The 19,341-nt window shown below is 35.6% G+C and overlaps 1 protein-coding gene across 5 annotated transcripts in view; it reads right to left on the reverse strand.

The window, feature by feature from the left end:
• Window positions 1-974: 974 nt before the first annotated feature.
• VTA1 (vesicle trafficking 1) overlaps window positions 975-19,341 on the reverse strand; it is a 68,734-nt gene continuing 50,367 nt past the window's right edge. For 4 of the 5 annotated variants that reach the window (XM_070461570.1, XM_070461571.1, XM_070461573.1 and 1 more), the window contains 3 exons: window positions 16,282-16,458; window positions 8,637-8,717; window positions 975-2,064 (listed from right to left, as the gene is read on the reverse strand). In XM_070461570.1, the coding sequence (XP_070317671.1) occupies window positions 1,919-2,064; window positions 8,637-8,717; window positions 16,282-16,458 (404 nt within the window). In that variant the 3' untranslated portion in view covers window positions 975-1,918. The remainder of the gene's footprint in view (window positions 2,065-8,636; window positions 8,718-16,281; window positions 16,459-19,341) is intronic. The other variant, XM_070461572.1, reaches the window with a different exon arrangement.

Raw genomic sequence — 19,341 nt, forward strand, 5'->3', positions numbered from 1 at the left:
TATCAATTTATATTATCATCGCAACATTACTCTTAATAACAATAAACATTTATGGAATGCTATTTGCTGAGTATTTCATGTGCAGTATTTCACTTTTCATATTGAACTCTAAGGTGGCTAGTGGTGTCACCTCCATTTTACAGACAGGAGTTGCTATGACAAAGCCCTCTTCTCTCCGGTTTTCATAGCATCTTCTCCTCTCCATGTGCTCTCCCAATTGGGAGCAATAGGTTGGGTGTGAAATGGGAGGTGACAGTTTTCTTCCCAGTGGCCAGACATGTTAGGATCTGAACTAAAATTTGCTGAGCTATAGTTTACATTTACCATTTATAACATGAAAGATCATCCAAGTCATTTTTCTATTTCAATAAAGTTCCACAGAGCTATATCAGAACCCTGGAATTGCAGATGCAAATGTTGAACTCTACAAATGTTGTAAGAATTTAGCTGTGAAAGATATGAAAATAGTTTTCAGGAAGCTTGTTTTTGGGGGGCTTGTTTTTATAATAATTTAGAACCGTTTATTCTGCATATTCATTCTATCAAACTCTACATAACAGCACTACACTTATGCAAAGAAAAACAGAAAGACATTATGAGTTAATGATTCATTTTCTTTCAAACAGACTGTTAGAACAGGGGTCAGCAAACTTTTCCATAAAGGAGCAAGTAGTACCTATTTTAGACTGGCAGGCTGTATAATTCTGTAGTCATGGAAAGCGACCACGCACAGAACATAAATAGATATGATTCAGTTTCAATAAAACTTTATTTATATAAGTGGCCAGCCCATAGACCACAGTTTGCTGACCCCTATGTTAAAAGATTCCAAATATTAGTGTAATGAATGAAATACACCAGATAAATTTCAGGTACATCTGCCAAATTTCTCTCATTTTAAAAACTGTGACTTTAAAAAAGTGACAATTTCAGCATGCAAAAATGGTATCTGGCTCTGCAATAAGTCAAACTAGTTAAAAGAAACCTTGTATTTATTTTTTACACAGCACAAATGCAGGTGACACAGTAAGTTCATAATTCCCCACAAAAAACTTATAAACTTAACAACTGAGAATCATGTTCTTATAATCTGCATCATTCATAGCTATACACTCTATGGAATCCATTCCATAGCAGCAGAGAACCTTAACTCAAAAGCACCAAGTTTCCAGGCATTACTACAAATATCTTGTTTTCATTCTCTAATACATGCAGTCAAACTGCCTAGGAAGCAAATACCAATTCACCTTAAGTGTCAGCGGGTAAGGGAAAACAGTTGAGCAACCAACATTATTCTTATGTCTAGAATTGATGCTACCTCTTTACTTCATTATTTTTTCCTTTCATGAACATTTTACTTTTTAGTGTAGCTACATTTGAGTATAAACTGAAATTTGAATATAATCTTTCAGATTCATCTAACAGTTTAGAACATTCATATCTGTTTAATTAATCCTGAGAAAACAGAAATATGATCTCTAATCTAGAATATTCTGGCAGTCTTTATTAAAAGTTAAGTTCAGACTTTTATAGCAAAGTGATTATGTTCTGTTTGTTCAAATTATAGATTATAAGATTCCTTCATTTATTTAGATTAAGATACAAAGCTAATTCCCAATACATTTTATAGAAGTGTTTTCATTTCTTGAACAAGCAGGGTTCAGTGGGCATTTTAGGACCTTGCTCACATTAGAGAGCTATATAATCAGAGACTACTGGATCCACTAAATGGACAATGAAAACTGGATGAGGCTGCTGATGAATACTTCAATAGGAATCTGATACACAGACACAGATTTCATTGTTACAGTCAATGGAACTGAAATCTTCCTTAAAACTGTGCTCCTGATAGGCTGAAGATAGAGTAGTGGACTGTTAGTTCTTTAAGCCAAAAATGCATGGATGTTGTACAAAGGCTTCATTCTCTGCCTGTAGTCAGTAACTTGAGGGCCTTCTGCAGATTCTGCACTGCAGTGCTGACATCTTCATACTGCAAAGCACTCCCAGCATACTTGCAGTATTTCTGAGCCCTAGCAAAGTCCTCTGGTGTTAGTCGGATATCTCCTAAGAGAAAAACAGAGCAATGAAAGCATTTATGAAGAATATAAAAAGTGTTATTTAGGTTAGGTAAATGCTTATACTCAAGATTACAGAAAATGTTTAAGTTTATATAAAAATATGAAGGTCTTTCCCCAACCCCTAGTTGTATCTGAATAAATTTTCTTTATGCTTTTAAATTTAATTATTAATATAAACTATACATATGCCAGTGCATAATGACTTCTATGAGATTTTCTTTCCAGAAGTCATCAACTGGAAGTCTTTATATATTGGCAAATTAACTGCAAAAAATTATATTCATATTCTGTATAAAATAAGGAAACTGGCTTTGGTATTTATGTCAGAATTGCTGACATAAAAAGAGCAATAAAAGAGACTCTCTTTTTATGGAACAACACACACAGTCTAAGACATTCAAACCTCATTTGAACTAGAATATACATATAAATAAAAAATTATGTAACAAACTTTATGCAAATATTACATACATTATCTAAATTTTTTTAAGCATGTGAAGGGTTAAGGATTAACTAAAACATATTATTAAACTACACAATCAAACCTAAACAATCCTTATTAGTTCTTTGTTCAAAATTGATTCTCATCAAGCTTTCTATCTAGATACACATGTTTAACAAGGATAGACCTAGGAAAATAATTTGGGTAAAAAAAAAAATACTGAAAATATTTAATCTAAGATTTATATTTGAATATATAGTTCTAAAAGTGAAATTAAAAACTGACTTTGTGTCTTTGGAAATAAATATTTTCTTTATAGAAATTTTAATGAGGACCCTAAGAACTGATCAGAAGGCTGGGGGTACACAATACAATGAAAAGATAATATATTTTGATTCCCTTTCTAAATGAACATATATAAATATAATTGCTTTCCACTTAGTTGCCTTTAATTTTGCCAGAAAATAAAGCATAAAATGAAAACTTTGACATTTGAAGTCCTACTTCAAAGTATGTAGCAATTCCAGGTACTCTGATACTAAATTCTTTTCCAAATTAATATTTTCTAAAATTTTCAAAATAGAATGCTAAAGTAATGTATCCTAAAGTTTCTAACCCAGTTGTCAGGCACTCATAAGTGCTGAATAACTTCAATGAATGGCTATAAAAAAGCCATATTTACTTTAAATTATTAGGAAATAATTTAAATAATTTAAAAATACATTAAGTTCACACAGAATTAAACATTAAATTTAAGATTTAAAATAATGTAAAATTAAAACATTAAAATTTAAAATTTTAAATTTAAAATAATGTACTTATACATATACAATGCCTCCAAATACTTGTTGAGTATTAAAGATTACAATCATAGTTGGTCCTCACTGTTGTGAATCACAGATTGTTGTTGTTCAGTCGCTAAGTCATGTCTGACTCTGCAACTCCATGAACTGCAACATGCCAGGCTTCCAGTCCTTCAGACCTTCGGGAGTTTGCTCAAACTCATGTCCATGATGCCATCCATCTCATCCTCTGTCCCCGGCTTCTCTTCCTGCCCTCAATCTTTCCCAGCATTAAGGTCTTTTTCAATGAGTCAGCTCTTCACATCACGTGGCCAAAATATTGGCGCTTCAGCTTCAATCCTTCCAATGAATAATAAGGATTGATTTCCTTTAGGACTGACTGGTTTGATCTCCTTGCAGTCCAATGGACTTTTAGGAGTCTTCCCAGCACAACAATTGGAAAGCACTAATTCTTTGGAGATCAGCCTCTTCTATGATCCAACTCTCACATCTGTACCTCAAAGTCACTGTGGATAGGGACTGCAGCCACAAAACTGAAAAATGCTTGCTCCTTGGAAGGAAAGCTATGACCAACCTAGACAGTGTATTAAAAAAGCAGAGACAAAAAAAAGGAAAAAAGGAGCGCCATCATTTTGTGAACAAAGGTCCATATAGACAAAACTATGGTTTTTCCAGTAGTCATGTATGTTCCATAAAGGTTGAGTGCTGAAGAACTGATGCTTTCAAACTGTGGTGCTGGAGAAGACTCTTGAGCATCCCTTGGACTGCAAGGAGATCAAACCAGTCAATTCTAAAGGAAATCAATTCTGAATATTCACTGGAAGGACTGACGGTATAGGTGATGCTCCAATCCTTTGGCCACCTGATGAGAAGAGCTGACTCACTGGAAAGGACGTGATGCTGGGAAAGATTGAAGGCAAAGGAGAAGGGGTTGGCAGAGGAAGAGATGGTTAGATATCATCACCGACGAATAGACATGATTTTGAGCAAACTCCGGGAGACAGTGAAGGACAGGGAAACCTGGCGTGCTGCAGTCCATAGGGTTGAAAAGAGTCAAACATGGCTTAACGACTGAACAATAGTCCTCTGTCAAGATCAATCAACCTTGGAAAGGCATAGTTTTATCAATTAGGTATACAGGGATTTCTTTTTAAGCCAAATAATGATTGTGTTGTCTCTAGGTTATTTCCCCAACTCCAAAAGATAATAATCTTATACCACTGTTTCTTGATTTATAAGTTTTTCAGATCATTTCAGTCAATCAGTTGTGTCTGACTCTTTGCAACCCCATGGAAGCAGCACACCAGGCTTCCCTGTCCATCACCAACTCCTGGAGCTTGGTCAAACTCATGTCCACTGAGTTAGTAATGCCATCCAACCATCTCATCCTCTGTCCTCCCTTTCTCCTCCAGACTTCTATATTTCCCAGCAGGGTCTTTTCCAATGAGTCAGTTCTTAGCATCAGGTGGCCAAAGTACTAGAACTTCAGCATCAGTCCTTCCAATGAATATACAGGACTGATTCCCTTTAGGATGGACTGGTTTGATCTTGCAATCCAAGGGATTCTCAAGAGTCTTCTCCAAAACCACAGTTCAAAAGCACCAATTCTTCGGTGCTCAGCTTTCTTTACACTCCAACTCTCACATCCATACATGACTACTGGAAAAACCACAGCTTTGACTAGATGGACCTTTGTTGGCAAAGTAATGTCTCTGCTTTTTAATAAGCTGTCTAGGTTGGTCACAGCTTTTCTTCCAAGGGGAAGGCGTCTTTTAATTTCACGGCTGCAGTCACCATCTGCAGTGATTTTTTGGAGCCTAAGAAAATAAAGTCTCTCACTGTTTCCATTGTTTCCCCATCTATTTGTCATGAAGCGATGGGACCAGATGCCATGATCTTAGTTTTTTGAATGTTGAGTATTAAGCCAGCTTTTTCACTATCCTCTTTCACTTTCATCAAGAGGCTCTTTAGTTCCTCTTTGCATTTTGTCATAAGGTTGTTGTCATCTGCATATCTGAGGTTATTGAAATAATTTCTGTAGGCAATCTTGATTCCAGACTGAGCTTCATCCATCCTGGCATATCCCATGATGTACTCTGCATATAAGTTATAAAAGAGTGACAACATACAGCCTTCATGTATTCCTTTCCCAATTTGGAACCAGTCTGTTTTTTCATGTCCAGTTCTTCCTATTGCTTCTTGATCTGCGTACAGATTTCTCAGGAGGCAGGTAAGGTGGTCTGCTATTCCCATCTCTTGAAGAATTTTCCACAGTTTGTTGTGATTCACACAATCAAAGGCTTTGGTAGTCAATGAAGCAGTAGATTTTTTCCAGGAATTCTCTTGCTTTTTCTATGATCCAGGGGATGTTGGCAATTTGATTTCTGGTTCCTCTGCCTTTTCTAAATCCAGCTTGAACATCTGGAAGTTCTTGGTTCATGAATTGTTGAAACCTAGCTTGGAGAATTTAGAGCATTACCTTGCTAGCGTGTGAGATGAGTGCAATTGTGCGGTAGTTTGAGCATTCTTTGGTATTGCCTTTCTTTGGGATTAGAATGAAAATTGACTTTTTCCACTCCTGAGGCCAGTGCTGAGTTTTCCAAATTTGCGGGCATACTGAGTGCAGCACTTTTATGGCATCATCCTTTAGGATTTGAAATAGCTTGGCTGGAATTCCGTCCCTTCCACTAGCTTTGTTCATAGTGATGCTTCCTAAGGCCCACTTGACTTCACATTCCAGGATCTAGCTCCTGGTGAGTGATCATACCATTGTGGTTATCTGGGCCATGAAGATCTTTTTTTTGCATAGTTCTTTCATGTATTCTTGTCACCTCTTCTTAATATCTTCTGCTTCTGTTAGGGCCACACCATTGCTGTCCTTCATTGTGCCCATCTTTGCATGAAATGTTCCCTTGGTATCTTTACTTTTTTTGAAGAGATCTCTAGTCTTTCCCATTCTATTGTTTTCTTTTCATTGATCACTTAGGAAGGTTTTCTTATCTCTCCTTGCTATTCTTTGGAACTCTGCATTCAGATGCGTATATTCCTTTTCTCCTTTGCCTTTCACTTCTTTTCTTTTCTCAGCTATTTGTGATGCCTCCTCTCTGCTATAAAAGGTAAAGTAGTTAGCCACTTACACTCTTTCCTTCTTTCTTACCCTGTCTCCTCCTAAATTTATTATTTTTTTCAAATTTTTTAGTTGCTTACTTCTGTTTTCTCATTCCATCAACTCTAGAAAAAAATTTCAACATTTCACTTTTGGACACTCCCCCTAAATAGAACCTTCTTTTATTCCACCTTTCAACCTCATTACCTTCAACTTGTCAGTGTTGATTTATATTCTGTCCTGAATAAAATACTGTTTGTGATAAGCCTATGCCATTTCAAGGAGAATGTTCTTTGTGTCCAAGGCAAACAAAATCCCTTTTCTTATATTTCATAATTCTATTATTGTTCAAAATCATGGCATATTTCAGTTTGCTTCTTACTTGAAATTTCTTGTACAATTTAAAATGTTTTGTTGGATATTTTCATTCTTCTTGGCAGACAAAATCTATGGCTTCTTATCCATTTCTTTCACATTCTACAGCTTTTTATTGTATATATATTGCATGGAATCCACTTCAGTTTTCTTAAAGGAGGGGTGCTTTGGTTTTCTGTTCTAATTTTAGAGCAACTGTTTTTCAAGCCTATGGAAAAGCTGTCAATGGAATTTTTCCTGTTAGGTGACATAAGGTTAATTCCACCATTTCTTACATCTCATATTTCTTCTCTTGATGGAGTATATCCTCTGGTAACTTCTTTAGAAATTGTATGTGGTAGGTGAAACTTCAGAACCCTTACATATTTAACAATATTTACTCTGCATTCATACCTGACAGTTTGGTTGGGTAAGATGGCAGACTTAGCATATGTAATTTTTTCTTCTGAAACCATATTAAAATGATAAGGTAAAAAACAAAAGGAAATAAATCCTAAAACTGAAGGAAAAGCAGAGAAGTCAAAAAGTGTAAAAACTGGAACAGGTAACTGACAAGAGATTTAAAGAAATTCCTAGAAAACTAGAAATTAAGTGGAGGTATGCCATTAGATGGGCTTCCCTGATGGTTCAGACAGTAAAGAAAATTCTGCCTGCAATGCAGAAGACCGGGGTTTGATCCTTATGTCAGGAAGATCTCCTGGAGAAGGGAATGACAACCCATTCCAGTATCCTCACCTGGAGAATTCCATGGTGGGCTACAGCCCATGGAGTTGCAAAGAGTCATACACGACTGAGTGGCTAACACACATGCTGTCAGATAAGACTGGAAAAACATTCCAGCTCAAAGCATGTTTGTAGGAGGCCTTTATGTGGAGCTTACCTAGAGAAACTTCAGAGAAGTGGGGTGAGGGGTCTGTACTCCATCCGTCTAACAGCCCCACTCTGTCACCCTCTGCATATATGCACATCCTCAGCCCCACTGCTTTCCCATCTCTCACATGACACCCCAGGTTAAAAAGACTGAGAATGTCTCTCTAAAATCATGGAATTAACCTCCTGAGGACTGACAAGGTATGTGTGGTACACCCCTTGCCACTACCCTCCAAGAAAAAAATCTCATCCATGGCTGAGATGCAAGAGGAAGCTGAATAGCCTGTTTTCACAAGGGAGAAGAGAAAAATCAAGTGGGAAAACAGACTTGCAGACATAACATCAGGGAAATTCAATAACAGCTACTGAAAGTAACCAATCAAGGCCTTCACCTTACATATAAAAGGACTAATCTCATCAGACATATGAAGAAAATTCTGAAAAAGACTAAATTAAACAAACAGAACAACCAAGTTGTTCTGTTTCTTTCCAGAAAAGCTAAAAATCAATCAAAATAACAATCCTCAGAGACTTCTATCTTCAACTATGGTTAGTTTCTCTCTTCTTAGATAATCTACTAACTCAGTGCAGGTGAAGAAGATTGTAATCATGAGGCTTCTCTGGTGGCTCAGTGGTAAAGAATCTGCCTGACAATGCAAGAAGACTGTAATCAAATCACAAGGTAATCTTGAACTAAACTAACAGAAGCTTCCATGATAGCTTTGGTTACATGTTTGTACCACTATATCCAGCAGTACATAAAAAAAAGGGGGGAATGTCTTTGGATTTAAATATTTTTGATCTAAGAAATAATCTTGGTTTATTGGAGAATTTGGTAAATACATTTAAAGAAGTGTGTTTCAAATTACCTAGACATTCAAATACAGGCATCCCAAGATAAAAGCACAGAACAATGCCCCCAAATAGGAGATACACTATACTTCATAAAACAGCTGACTTACCCTGGGAAACTGTACTGAAGAGTGCAGGATCAATGGCCGGAATAGTCTGTGGAGTAGGCTGGATAGTGTTACCTGTTACACCTGCAAATCAGAAAACCACAAATGAGTACAAAAATGTTACACTCTCAATCCTCTTAATTATATACTAGGAAAGCACTCAGAGGATCATGGAAGAATCTCATTACTTCACTTAATTAGTTTCCTGAAATCTCAATGAACTGTAATTTGAAATACATCTTATTTGATGTTGGAGGCTGGTATAAGAAATATGCAGAAAAATAAATTTTGAGCATTTACACAGATGTGTTATTAGGCAATATATATTCTTATAACATTATTTTGCATTTTCGACCACATCTACTACTTCAAGGTGCTTCTCAATAAAGCTTACCATATCTCTATAGAAGTAACAGATTCCCTTCCTAGCTTTTAATATAATTAAGTAATTTTGAGGACAAGATAGGATATAATTATGATTTAGTTTAACTTATGGAATGAGTCCTATTTCATCTCTGTCAATGAAATTTACAAATTATATATTCCAATTTTCCAGTTTATATGTTTTTAAGATAATATTTTACACACCCAAGAAGCAATTAGTTATGACTTCCTATTAGAACTTGTCATGATGATCATATTCAGTGGATAACTAGCATTCTTGATTAATGCTAAGTAATATACTAAAGACTATTAATCATCTAAAAAATTAACATAAACTGTTGAAACTTCCAAAGAGTTTCAATTAACAAAAATTATTCAATTAACAAGATGTTTCAATCAACAAGAAAGCAAATGAAGAAGAAAAGCTGATTACTCTCAATCAACAGACTCAAATGGAAAGCAGGATTCTTCTGCCCCAAGCTGAGGTTCAGTCTGAACAGGCAGTGTGTAGTAGGGGGCCTCCCAGGTGGGTCAGTAGTAAAGAATCTGACTGCCAAGCAGCAGATGAGAGTTGGATCCCTGGGCTGGGAAGATCCCCTGGACAAGGAAATGACAACCCATCCCAATATTCTTGCCTGGAAAATTCCATGGACAGAGGAGCTTGGCTTGCTACAGTCCATGGGGTTGCAAACAGTCAGACTATAACTTAGTGACTAAATAGCAGTAGTGTAAAGTAGGAAAGACACTAGGACAAGAAGAAAGTAACAGAAGAGAGAAAGAAAACAAATTGGGAAGTTTATAGGGGCAATGAGAGTTCTAGAGTTATGGCTTGACTTAGGTTCTCAAATATATCCTGCAGGTACGAATTTTACTTGAAGGACTTCTTGACTTTGAAGGACCTTATTATTTCCCACCCAAAGGAAAACAGTTTAAATATATACTATTTTATATCATTCAATTTTGTTTTGGCAAACTAGTTTCACTTTCACAGCCTTGGTGCTATTTTTATTAAGTCATATAAATCTTCCTTTTTAACTAAAAATGAAACAAAAATTTCCAAAGTCCGAAGGGGTATGGATGAAAAGTCAAGTACAAATTTTAAATAGCCAAAAAACAACAACAACAACAAAAAAAACAAAAAAAAACCAACTACCCCAAAAAGGGTGCAAAAAAGTGAAAAGCTTACCTCTCATTCTATTCCACTTGAGGACTATCACTAGTTTCTAGGGCACCCTTCTATTCACATAAAAATGTGTGTGTTTTCAGACCAGTGTATGCATGTATAATAAAGAAATGTACTTTGCTAAGAAATCTGCGTTCTTGCCTAAATCTAAATCTTCTGGTCAAACTCCTCACTCTGTGGGGAAGGCATACTTCAGCATACGTGTTATTAATAAATTAATATTTTGCTAATGGTACTATGTCTGCATACTGCACTATTCTGTGCATTTTTCACTTAATATGCCTTAGCAATAATTCCAGATTAAAATATATAAATCTGCCTTGTTCTTTTTAATGGGTATATATAGTAGTGTTCCATTACATATGTGAACACAAAGTTTATAATGCTATCCATCACTGAGGACATTTAGGTTGTTTCCAATCTTCTGCTATAGCTAATACTAGCAAACAATCTTATACAGTGTATACATATATATGTATGAATTAATTTATAGGAAAAATTATATAACTGCAAAGTCAAGAGACACACAAATTTAAATTGACCAATCCAATGACTATGTTTTGCTCGATTTTAAAAATTGCTAACGAAATATGCATGTGTGTGTGGGGTTAGTAGCTCGGTCCTGTCCAACTCTTTTCAGCCCCAAGGACTATAGCCCACCAGGTTCCTCTATCCATGGAATTTTCCAGGCAAGAATACTGGAGTGGGTTGCCATTTCCTCCTCCCTGGGATCTTCCTGACCCAGGGATCAAACCCACATCTCCTGGGTCTCCTGCAGTGGCAAGGCCCTAACAAAATTTATTTAGTTATAAACATATGACATAATTCTCCCATAAAACTTGAACTTTCAAAGGCAAATAATTACACAATTTCATTTTTTTTTTTTTAAACTTAGAATGCAAGATTCGACAGGGCTCTTTAGAAATTACCTAGAGAAGTCCAGGCAGTTGAGGCAGCTGAGCATAAAAACACATGTTGCTGACTACAAATATTTTTCACACAGATCTTTAGGAAAAAAAGGGTAAGTTGACAACTCTTCACAGATAATCTGGATATCAATGTCATTTCTAAGTAATTTGTGTTTCTGAGTACATTAAAATCCTCCTAACAAACCCCTTTCTCTATGGAGAATGTAAGGTTTCCTTGGTCAGCATCCTGCACTAATTTTTAAATGCTTCCTTGCACATCTCCAGCTGATTAAGTAGGCAATATTACTTAACAAGAACAAAAGAGAATTTACAGAGATAATCTATTATGTATTATGTGTGTGTGTTAGTCACTTCAGTCATATCTGATTCTGTGATTCCATGGACTTAGACTGCCAGGCTCGTCTGTCCATGGGATTCTCCAGGTAAGAATACTGGAGTGGGTTGCCATTTCCTCCTCCAGGGGATGTTTCTGATGCTGGGATGGAACCTGTGTCTCTTATGTCTCCTGCATTGGCAGGTGGGTTTTATACCACTAGCATCACCTGGGAAGACCATTATGTATTACAGTAAAATTTTATTTGAGTGATACTGAAAAAAGAAAAACCCACAAATAGTCTGCATTTATTAAGAACTCTGATCAGAGTCATTCAACCAAGGCTTGAACTGACAATATAGGCTGCTCAGCAAGTCTCATGCAGCAGTGAGAAGACACGGCTTCTCATCTGTCTCCACGCACAGGGACCAAGGCCTAAGTCCTTGGTAGCTACCATGACACATTCCTGTGGGGGCCTAGCACAGAGGTTCAACTAAGTGTATAAACACCAGTTAAATCAGTAAGAATGGTTTTTAGTTTACGTTAATTTATCATTTTAAAATGCCCTAAGCTACTTATTTTTCCTTCTTACCTCAATTTGTAAAGGTTTCATTTGTTATTTTGCAAATGGGTTATAGCTCATTATACTACAATATGTTGGAATGATGTCACCATAAAACAATACTGGGGAAGACAGAAGTGTGTTGGAAATTTCTACCACTTAACAAAAAAGAAATGTTAACAAGTAACTTCTGGCTAATTTTTTTTAGCAGATGGTTTTTATATAGCCTATTTGATGAGATTATATACACTCAAAAATTAAATACTTTATGACTTCTGATTAAGTACTAAGTTGTTCTCCTGACTGCATGGTGTGGGAATTCTAGAAAAGGAGAAATGAGTGTTGGTAAGAAAACTCGAGAAGATGATGCACGAAGTATAATTAAACAGAACCCTGAATGGCAGTAACATTTGAAGAGGCAGTGAAAGAGAAAGACATGATAACTACGAGGAACACTGTAAGCAAACATAGGAACGCTGGGTTGAGTAAACTTCAGAATAATCATGGAAAAACAGTGCTGACAGAAACAGTCAGGCCAGAATACAAAACACTTTGAAGGCTGGATAGCAGAGCTCAAATGCAGTCCTTCTGTCACTTAACGAAAATAAAAGAGTGAAGTTTTTGATCTAGATATGAGGTAAGCTGCCTTTATAATTAAAAGGTTTGCATTAATTCTAAACTAATTTTTAATCTATTTAGATTTACTACTGAGATGTTCTTCCTCAATATTTACAGACTGCAGAAAGCATATTTTAAGAGAAGGAAAAAACGGTAGGCTGTATGACCTCTATCTGATAGTACACAGCGGTAAAGGCACAAAGAGCCAAACACTTGGCTGTTTAATCACTAAACCCGCCCTCCTTGCACCCTCTTTGCTTTTCTGTGGAAGAACTAAACACTGTATATTAGTACATACTATTCTTTTCAGTTATCTTAAGGATTTCCCTTTGATAAAAGTACATCCTGGACCTTTATATGAGAGAAAGTAAATCATTCTTGAAGTGAGTAAGAGGGGAAACATCTGCTATATTTATAAACTGAAAATGTTATTTCATTTTCTATTGGGCTACTATGAACTAATTTTTTAAAACTGTTTTAAATGTAATAGAAAAATTTGCCAGCAAACGGTGATTTCCATATCTAAGCCAATCTTAAGGAGAAAAATATTATGAGACATGTATGTTTTAATCTGATAGAACTTACAGTTTTTCAGAGGAAGGGAAATAGAAGGGAGGTGCCAAAAACATGAAATCCAAAAGACTTGGGTTCAAATTCTAGGACTGTCAGTTATTAGCTATGCTAGTATGTATATTTCTTCAGGATAATGGCTTTTCTTTAGTTTGAAAATTAGGGATAGCAATATCTAATATAATTCTGTCAGCATAAGTTTGTGAAATAGCCATGATAATTATTTAAATGCTAAGTCTGTAAGAACATATACCTGATGCCTTAAAGCAATTCTAAGATTTTCAATTTTATGCCTCATGCTAAAGAACATAAGTGGGAAAAAAAATAAGGCTAATGCCACATTTAAATGGATTGCAATGAACTATTTATGGCAGAAAACTTCTTAAAATAAATAGAAGACTACTTCTTGATATCTATCTTTATGTCTGCATATTCTAAGCAGGAGTCTGTTAGTTTGAATATATGAAATTAATGTTCTATCACCTTCACTGTACAAAAACAGACACATGGTTTGTGTCTATTTTGTCCTATGAACCATGGTCATATGGTTCAACCTGTTACAACCCTCCTACCAGAAGTATACTTTCCATCTCATATGTTTGATATATAGACATACTGTAAATATGTAAAAATGGCAACCCACTCCAGTATTCTTGCCTAGGATATCCCATGGACAAAGTCTGAGCCTGGTGGGTGGTAGTCCATGGGGTTTCAAAGAGTCGGACAGGGCTTAGCAACTGAGCACACACTGTAAATATATGCATATGTGCCTATACCATAACTCTGCCCTAAGATACACTGAGCAATAAAACCCTTTAGTCAACCTTTTCGTAAGGTCAATGCCTTATCCACAACTGTGATACTGTTCCTGATTCACAAAATAATTTTAAGTGTTCATTAACTTGCTATTAAATATCCTTTCTTTGGCACACAAATAGGAAGGAAGGTTAAAAAAAAGGAAGCTAATTTGCTGAATACAGATTTTTTGTTAGGCACAGTAATCAATCTTCATACTTTTTCCTCTTTAATAATTGAAACAACTATGAAAAGTATGATTAATTTCATTTTGAAAGAGGAAAAACCGAGAGAGAGAAGAGAGGAGTAACAGTAGAGTTTGTGGTTTAACAAGGAGTAGAAAGTAGTAACTAATACTATGTGACTCCCACGTGCACTTTATTTTCACTTTGTCCTTCTGTAAGGATGACTGTGTTGGAGGCTCTAGGTCAGTGTTTAAACTTACTAGTATATTCGAGCAGTATTTATCTAAGGCAAATACATCTAAGTATGTAGCTGGTTTTGCTTATTTTGTTCTACAATGGAAATACTGAACATTCCCCCAAAGGTAATAAAATATTTAAAACAATGTTCCATGAAATTTTACTTACAAAACTAATGCAAATTGGTCTATTAATGCCATCACATAGACTATGAGGCAATGAAAAGTCAGGCAGGGTAAAATTTAGAGAATGATGATACAAAAGAGATCAGCATTAAAACAACCATGCTCATCAATATGCTTAAAGACAAAAATGTTTGTGGTATTTATAGATGATATGAAGTTGAAAGTTTTAAAACAGAAGGGAAGAGAAAAACAGGAGGGAAAAGACTAGTCACACACCTACAGTGGTCAAAATAGAAAACTTAATAGTTTCTATTTGACAAAAATATCAAAACAGAAAGCAACTTAAATGTTGTTCAACTCATGCAAAATAACCTAAATGGTTTGGGTAAACAGAAGCTGAAAGTCTGGAAGTCAATGAAGTAACGGTGAGTAACAGAAATAGTAGAATCATCAAGGCTCAAAGATAACTTCTATTAAACATTTTGAAAATATAGTTTACTACCATAGATTACTAGTAGGCTGAGATAAAAGTAAGTTTAAAAACAATTTATGGAGAAAAATTTTATTAAGTTAAGCTTTATTTAAATTACGGTTTTAAGTGCCCTTCTGTTTGGAAGTAAAGGTGATTCTCTGTCAACAATACAAGAAAACAGAGTAGCTGTCTGCAACTTTAAACAATTTATCTACTGACACTGACTTATTCTTGGAGACTAGTTTTGTCAGTGACAACGCACTCCAGTGTTCTTGCCTGGAGAATCCCGTGGACAGAGGAGCCTGGTGGGCTGCTGTCCGTGGGGTCGCACAGAGTCGGACACGACTGAAGCGACTCAGCAGCAGCAGTTTTGTCAGATATTTTTTTCCATGAAAACAAGGTATATAGTACTAATTTATTCAAAGACAGTAGATATTGCTTCTGTGGTTTATTTTTAGACATGTTTGTAATATTTAAAAAAACCAAAACCTGAAACCCCTCCTTTCACTTGTCTGTAAATCCACTGCTACTGAGATTCTGTGCCTCAAAGCCGGCTCCTTCATCAATAATACCCATACTGAGGGTAAGGAGTCAAGAGAAAAATGGATCTTGTGATCACAGTAGGAGTCTGACTGACACTCCTATAAATAAGACCCACTCACTTCAGTGCTACTCTTCAGTAGCAGTGAAAAGGAAAGAAAGGGAGGGGAAGAAAAAGAAAAGGGAAACACACATGAAAGTACAGACACTATGTGGGGGTGGTGGTGGTATAAGTTGCATCTGACTCTTGCAACCCCGTGGACTTAGCTCACCAGGCTCCTCTGTCCACAGGATTTCCCACACTGGAGTGGGTTGCTATTTCCTTCTCCACGGGATATTCCCAACCCAGGAATGGAACCTGGGTCTCCAGCATGGCGGGCAGATTCTTTACCACTGAGCCATGGGGGAAGCCCATAGACACTATACTTATTAATAATATAAAGTAAATAGTAATCAATCACACATAAATATTCTTTCATTTTTTAAAAAATTAAAATACAGTTAGTATTAAAATTTCAATGAACACAATTTTGTAAAGCAAATATCTTTCAATTTAAAAAATATATAAATTAAAAAAATTTCAGTGAAAAGGATTTAATTTTTTTGTGGGTTCCAGTGGAATTCAAAGAACACTTCATGCTTTAGGGCCATCATTATGAGGCAAAAATAAGATAAGAGGAGCAGTTGTTATTTACGAAAGGAAGAGTTCAAACCTGTTAAGCTTCAACTTCCTACCTGTGCTGTGAGGCACTTCTGCTGGGGTATTAGCTGGAGCGTGGGCACCAGGGGGAATCTGGATTCCAGCATAGCCGCTCGATGGCATGTTGCTTGGGTCATACGTTGAAGATGACGGCTGAAGTGGCTGAGTGGGCAGAGAGGTGGCTCCAGCATCTTCATTTTCCTCAACGTCTACTACATGATGTACATGAAATGTTAAACGAGATCCAGACAGTTTTTGATTTATGATTTTGTCTTTTTTTTTAAAAACGGTAGTGTAAAAGTGATATGGTTTTGGTAGAAACTATACTTTGAATTTTGATCTTTTCCCAGGCAGCAATAAGCGGTATAGTATTCTCTTTGATGCTGGGCAGTGGGAGCCACAGCTCCCAGTCAGCCACGAGATCACAAAGCTAAACAACTGATACACTCACAACCATTCTCTTTTTCACTTTCAGTATATAGTCAATAAATTACATGAGATACTCAACACTGTATTACAAAATAGACTTTGTGCTAGATGATTATGCCCAGCTGTAGGTTAACCTGGGCTAAGCTATGATGTTCAGTTAAGGTAGGTTATAAAACGCATTTTCAAATCATAGTTATTTCCAGTTTATGATGGGTTTATCAAGATATAACCCCACTATAAGTCGAGGAAATCTGTATTTTGAAAGAAAAATGCCAAATATTCTTTTGATATACAAACATGATAGACCTTCAAGTGCAATTCTATTTAATGCAGTTGATAAGCAGCTTCTCTTAAAATAATTGTTCTAGTTTTTTTCCTTTTCTTACAATAATTAGTTCTCTGGCAATATGCATAACATTTATTTAAATTAATACTTTCCAACTATGTAAAATCTATGCATATATTTTTCTTAAAAGTAAATTCTTTAAACTCAGTCTTAAAATTTATGAAAAAAAAAAAAAGGAGGACTTTTCAGCAAAACATACCACATTTATGCTTTCCCTAAGAGCTCTATTTTCTGATAGCTGCCTTTTACTCAAGATTTATTGTTTACTAGCTATTAAATGATTACCTGTGTCATTCAACAAATTAATCAACAAAAACAAAGGAATAAAGTTTCACATTGAGCTGTCTATGTAGAAAGGAGAAATATGAGTTAGTCACTTTTGGGAATTTTACTAAGTGGACGTGTAGATGTTATATATACTAAAATAACTTTTTCCCATATTAGAGAACTCTAACACAAACATCCTGGGAAGGAAAACAAACAAACAAACTTTTTAAAGACACTGGAGAGTGAACAAAGGACAGTTAGAGAGTTTAGGATGGACATGCACACTCTGCTATATTTAAAATGGATAACTAACAAGGACCTACTGTATAGCACATGGAACTCTGCTCAATGTTATGTGGCAGCCAAGATGGGAGGGGAGTATGGGGGAGAAGGGATACATATATATGTATGGCTGAATCTCTTCCTTGTTCACATGAAACTGTCACAACATTGTTAATCAGCTCCACCCCAATACAAAATAAAATGTTACCAAAAAAAAAAAAAAAAAAAAAAAAACCGTTGGTAGAAATTAGAATGAAGATGAGCCTTGACAGAAGAAATCTCACCAGGGAAGGTTTGCTTTCATGTCGCTTTTCACCTGAGGACACCCAAAAGTCTATGCAAAAAAAGGAGTTGCAGAGAAGTGGGCCTTGAAATGTTTGTATGAACTTGAACTAAATACCTATATGGCCCTTGAATTATGCAGGCAGACTCAGGGAAGGGTCTAAGGAACCCTGAAGAAAGCAACAGCCTTAAAGCTGAAAGAAAAGAGGGGCAGTTTAGGCAAGTTAACTGTCTGCTAGAACAAGAATCAAGACTTTGCAAAGGAAGATAATTGAATGCAGAGGAGCTACAAAGGTTATCAATACAAAAATTAGAGATATGGGGGGAAGGGAGAGGAAGAAAATGTGACCAGAGGCAGGTGAAAAAGAGACAGGAAAAGACCCTGATGTGACTCAGATATTGAAATTAGTGGAAAATAACTTTGAAGCAAATACTATAAATAAGTTCAAGGCCATGGAGAAAAATGTAGTCATAAGGAATAAAAGAAGAAAAACTCAAAATTACCTTCATTAGTTTTTATTGAAGTATAGGTTAATGTTGACCATTTAAAAAGAATACCTGGGGAATACATGTAAATCCATGGCTGATTCATGTCAATGTATGACAAAACCCACTATAGTATTATAAAGTAATTAGCCTCCAACTAATACAAATAAATGAAAAAAAAAAAATACCATTTTGCAGATACTGAAACCAAGTGGATGTGGAAACTCAAGAGTTTGAATGTTAACAGATTTCCCTTCAGCTAAGCCTATATTTTTTCTAGAATGCTTTTTTTGTATCAATTGTATGACTCCTTCTGTACTTTTAGACAATATGGTAATATAGTACTGCTTTCAAAAATAAGAATACTTTTTTTCCCTCTTCCTCTAAACTAACAAACGTATAGTATTTATTTTTTGGCAGCATTGCACAGCATGTACAATCTTAGTTCCCCAACCAGGGATTGAACACATGTGCCCTGCATTGGAAGCTCAGTGGAAGCTTCTACTGGACCACCAGGGAAGTTCCTAGTACCTATTATTTTTTACTAGCTTTACTAGACTTACAGAACAACAGAAAATTAGACTTTTATTAAACATAGTATCTTTTATACCTAGCATATCTTGTAAAATTTAATAATACAAGGAATACAATGCTACATTGAAAAAAAGAAAAGTCAGTTTTAAAGAAAAGTTTTTGAATACATATTCAGATTTCATGACATCCTCTTTCAGACCCATAAGCCATTTCTAAGCAGACACTGTTAGATGTTATGACATTAACACCTAATTATGACACCAGGCTACATTTTAAATTATTTAATAGGTTGAAAAGTATATAGTGAAAATATTCTCTTATATATTTTAAAGGATTATTAGTATTCTATAGCTAGCAATTTTCTGCTATCCAGAAGCTCTATAAAATAGAATGGAAATAATGAATAAATAAAAACTACAAGCTCAATTTAAGCTAATTTTGGGAAATTAAAACAAAAATTATATAGTAT

The sequence above is a fragment of the Odocoileus virginianus genome, chromosome 34 (genome assembly GCF_023699985.2).
Source record: "Odocoileus virginianus isolate 20LAN1187 ecotype Illinois chromosome 34, Ovbor_1.2, whole genome shotgun sequence".
Taxonomy (NCBI): Eukaryota; Metazoa; Chordata; class Mammalia; order Artiodactyla; family Cervidae; genus Odocoileus; species Odocoileus virginianus.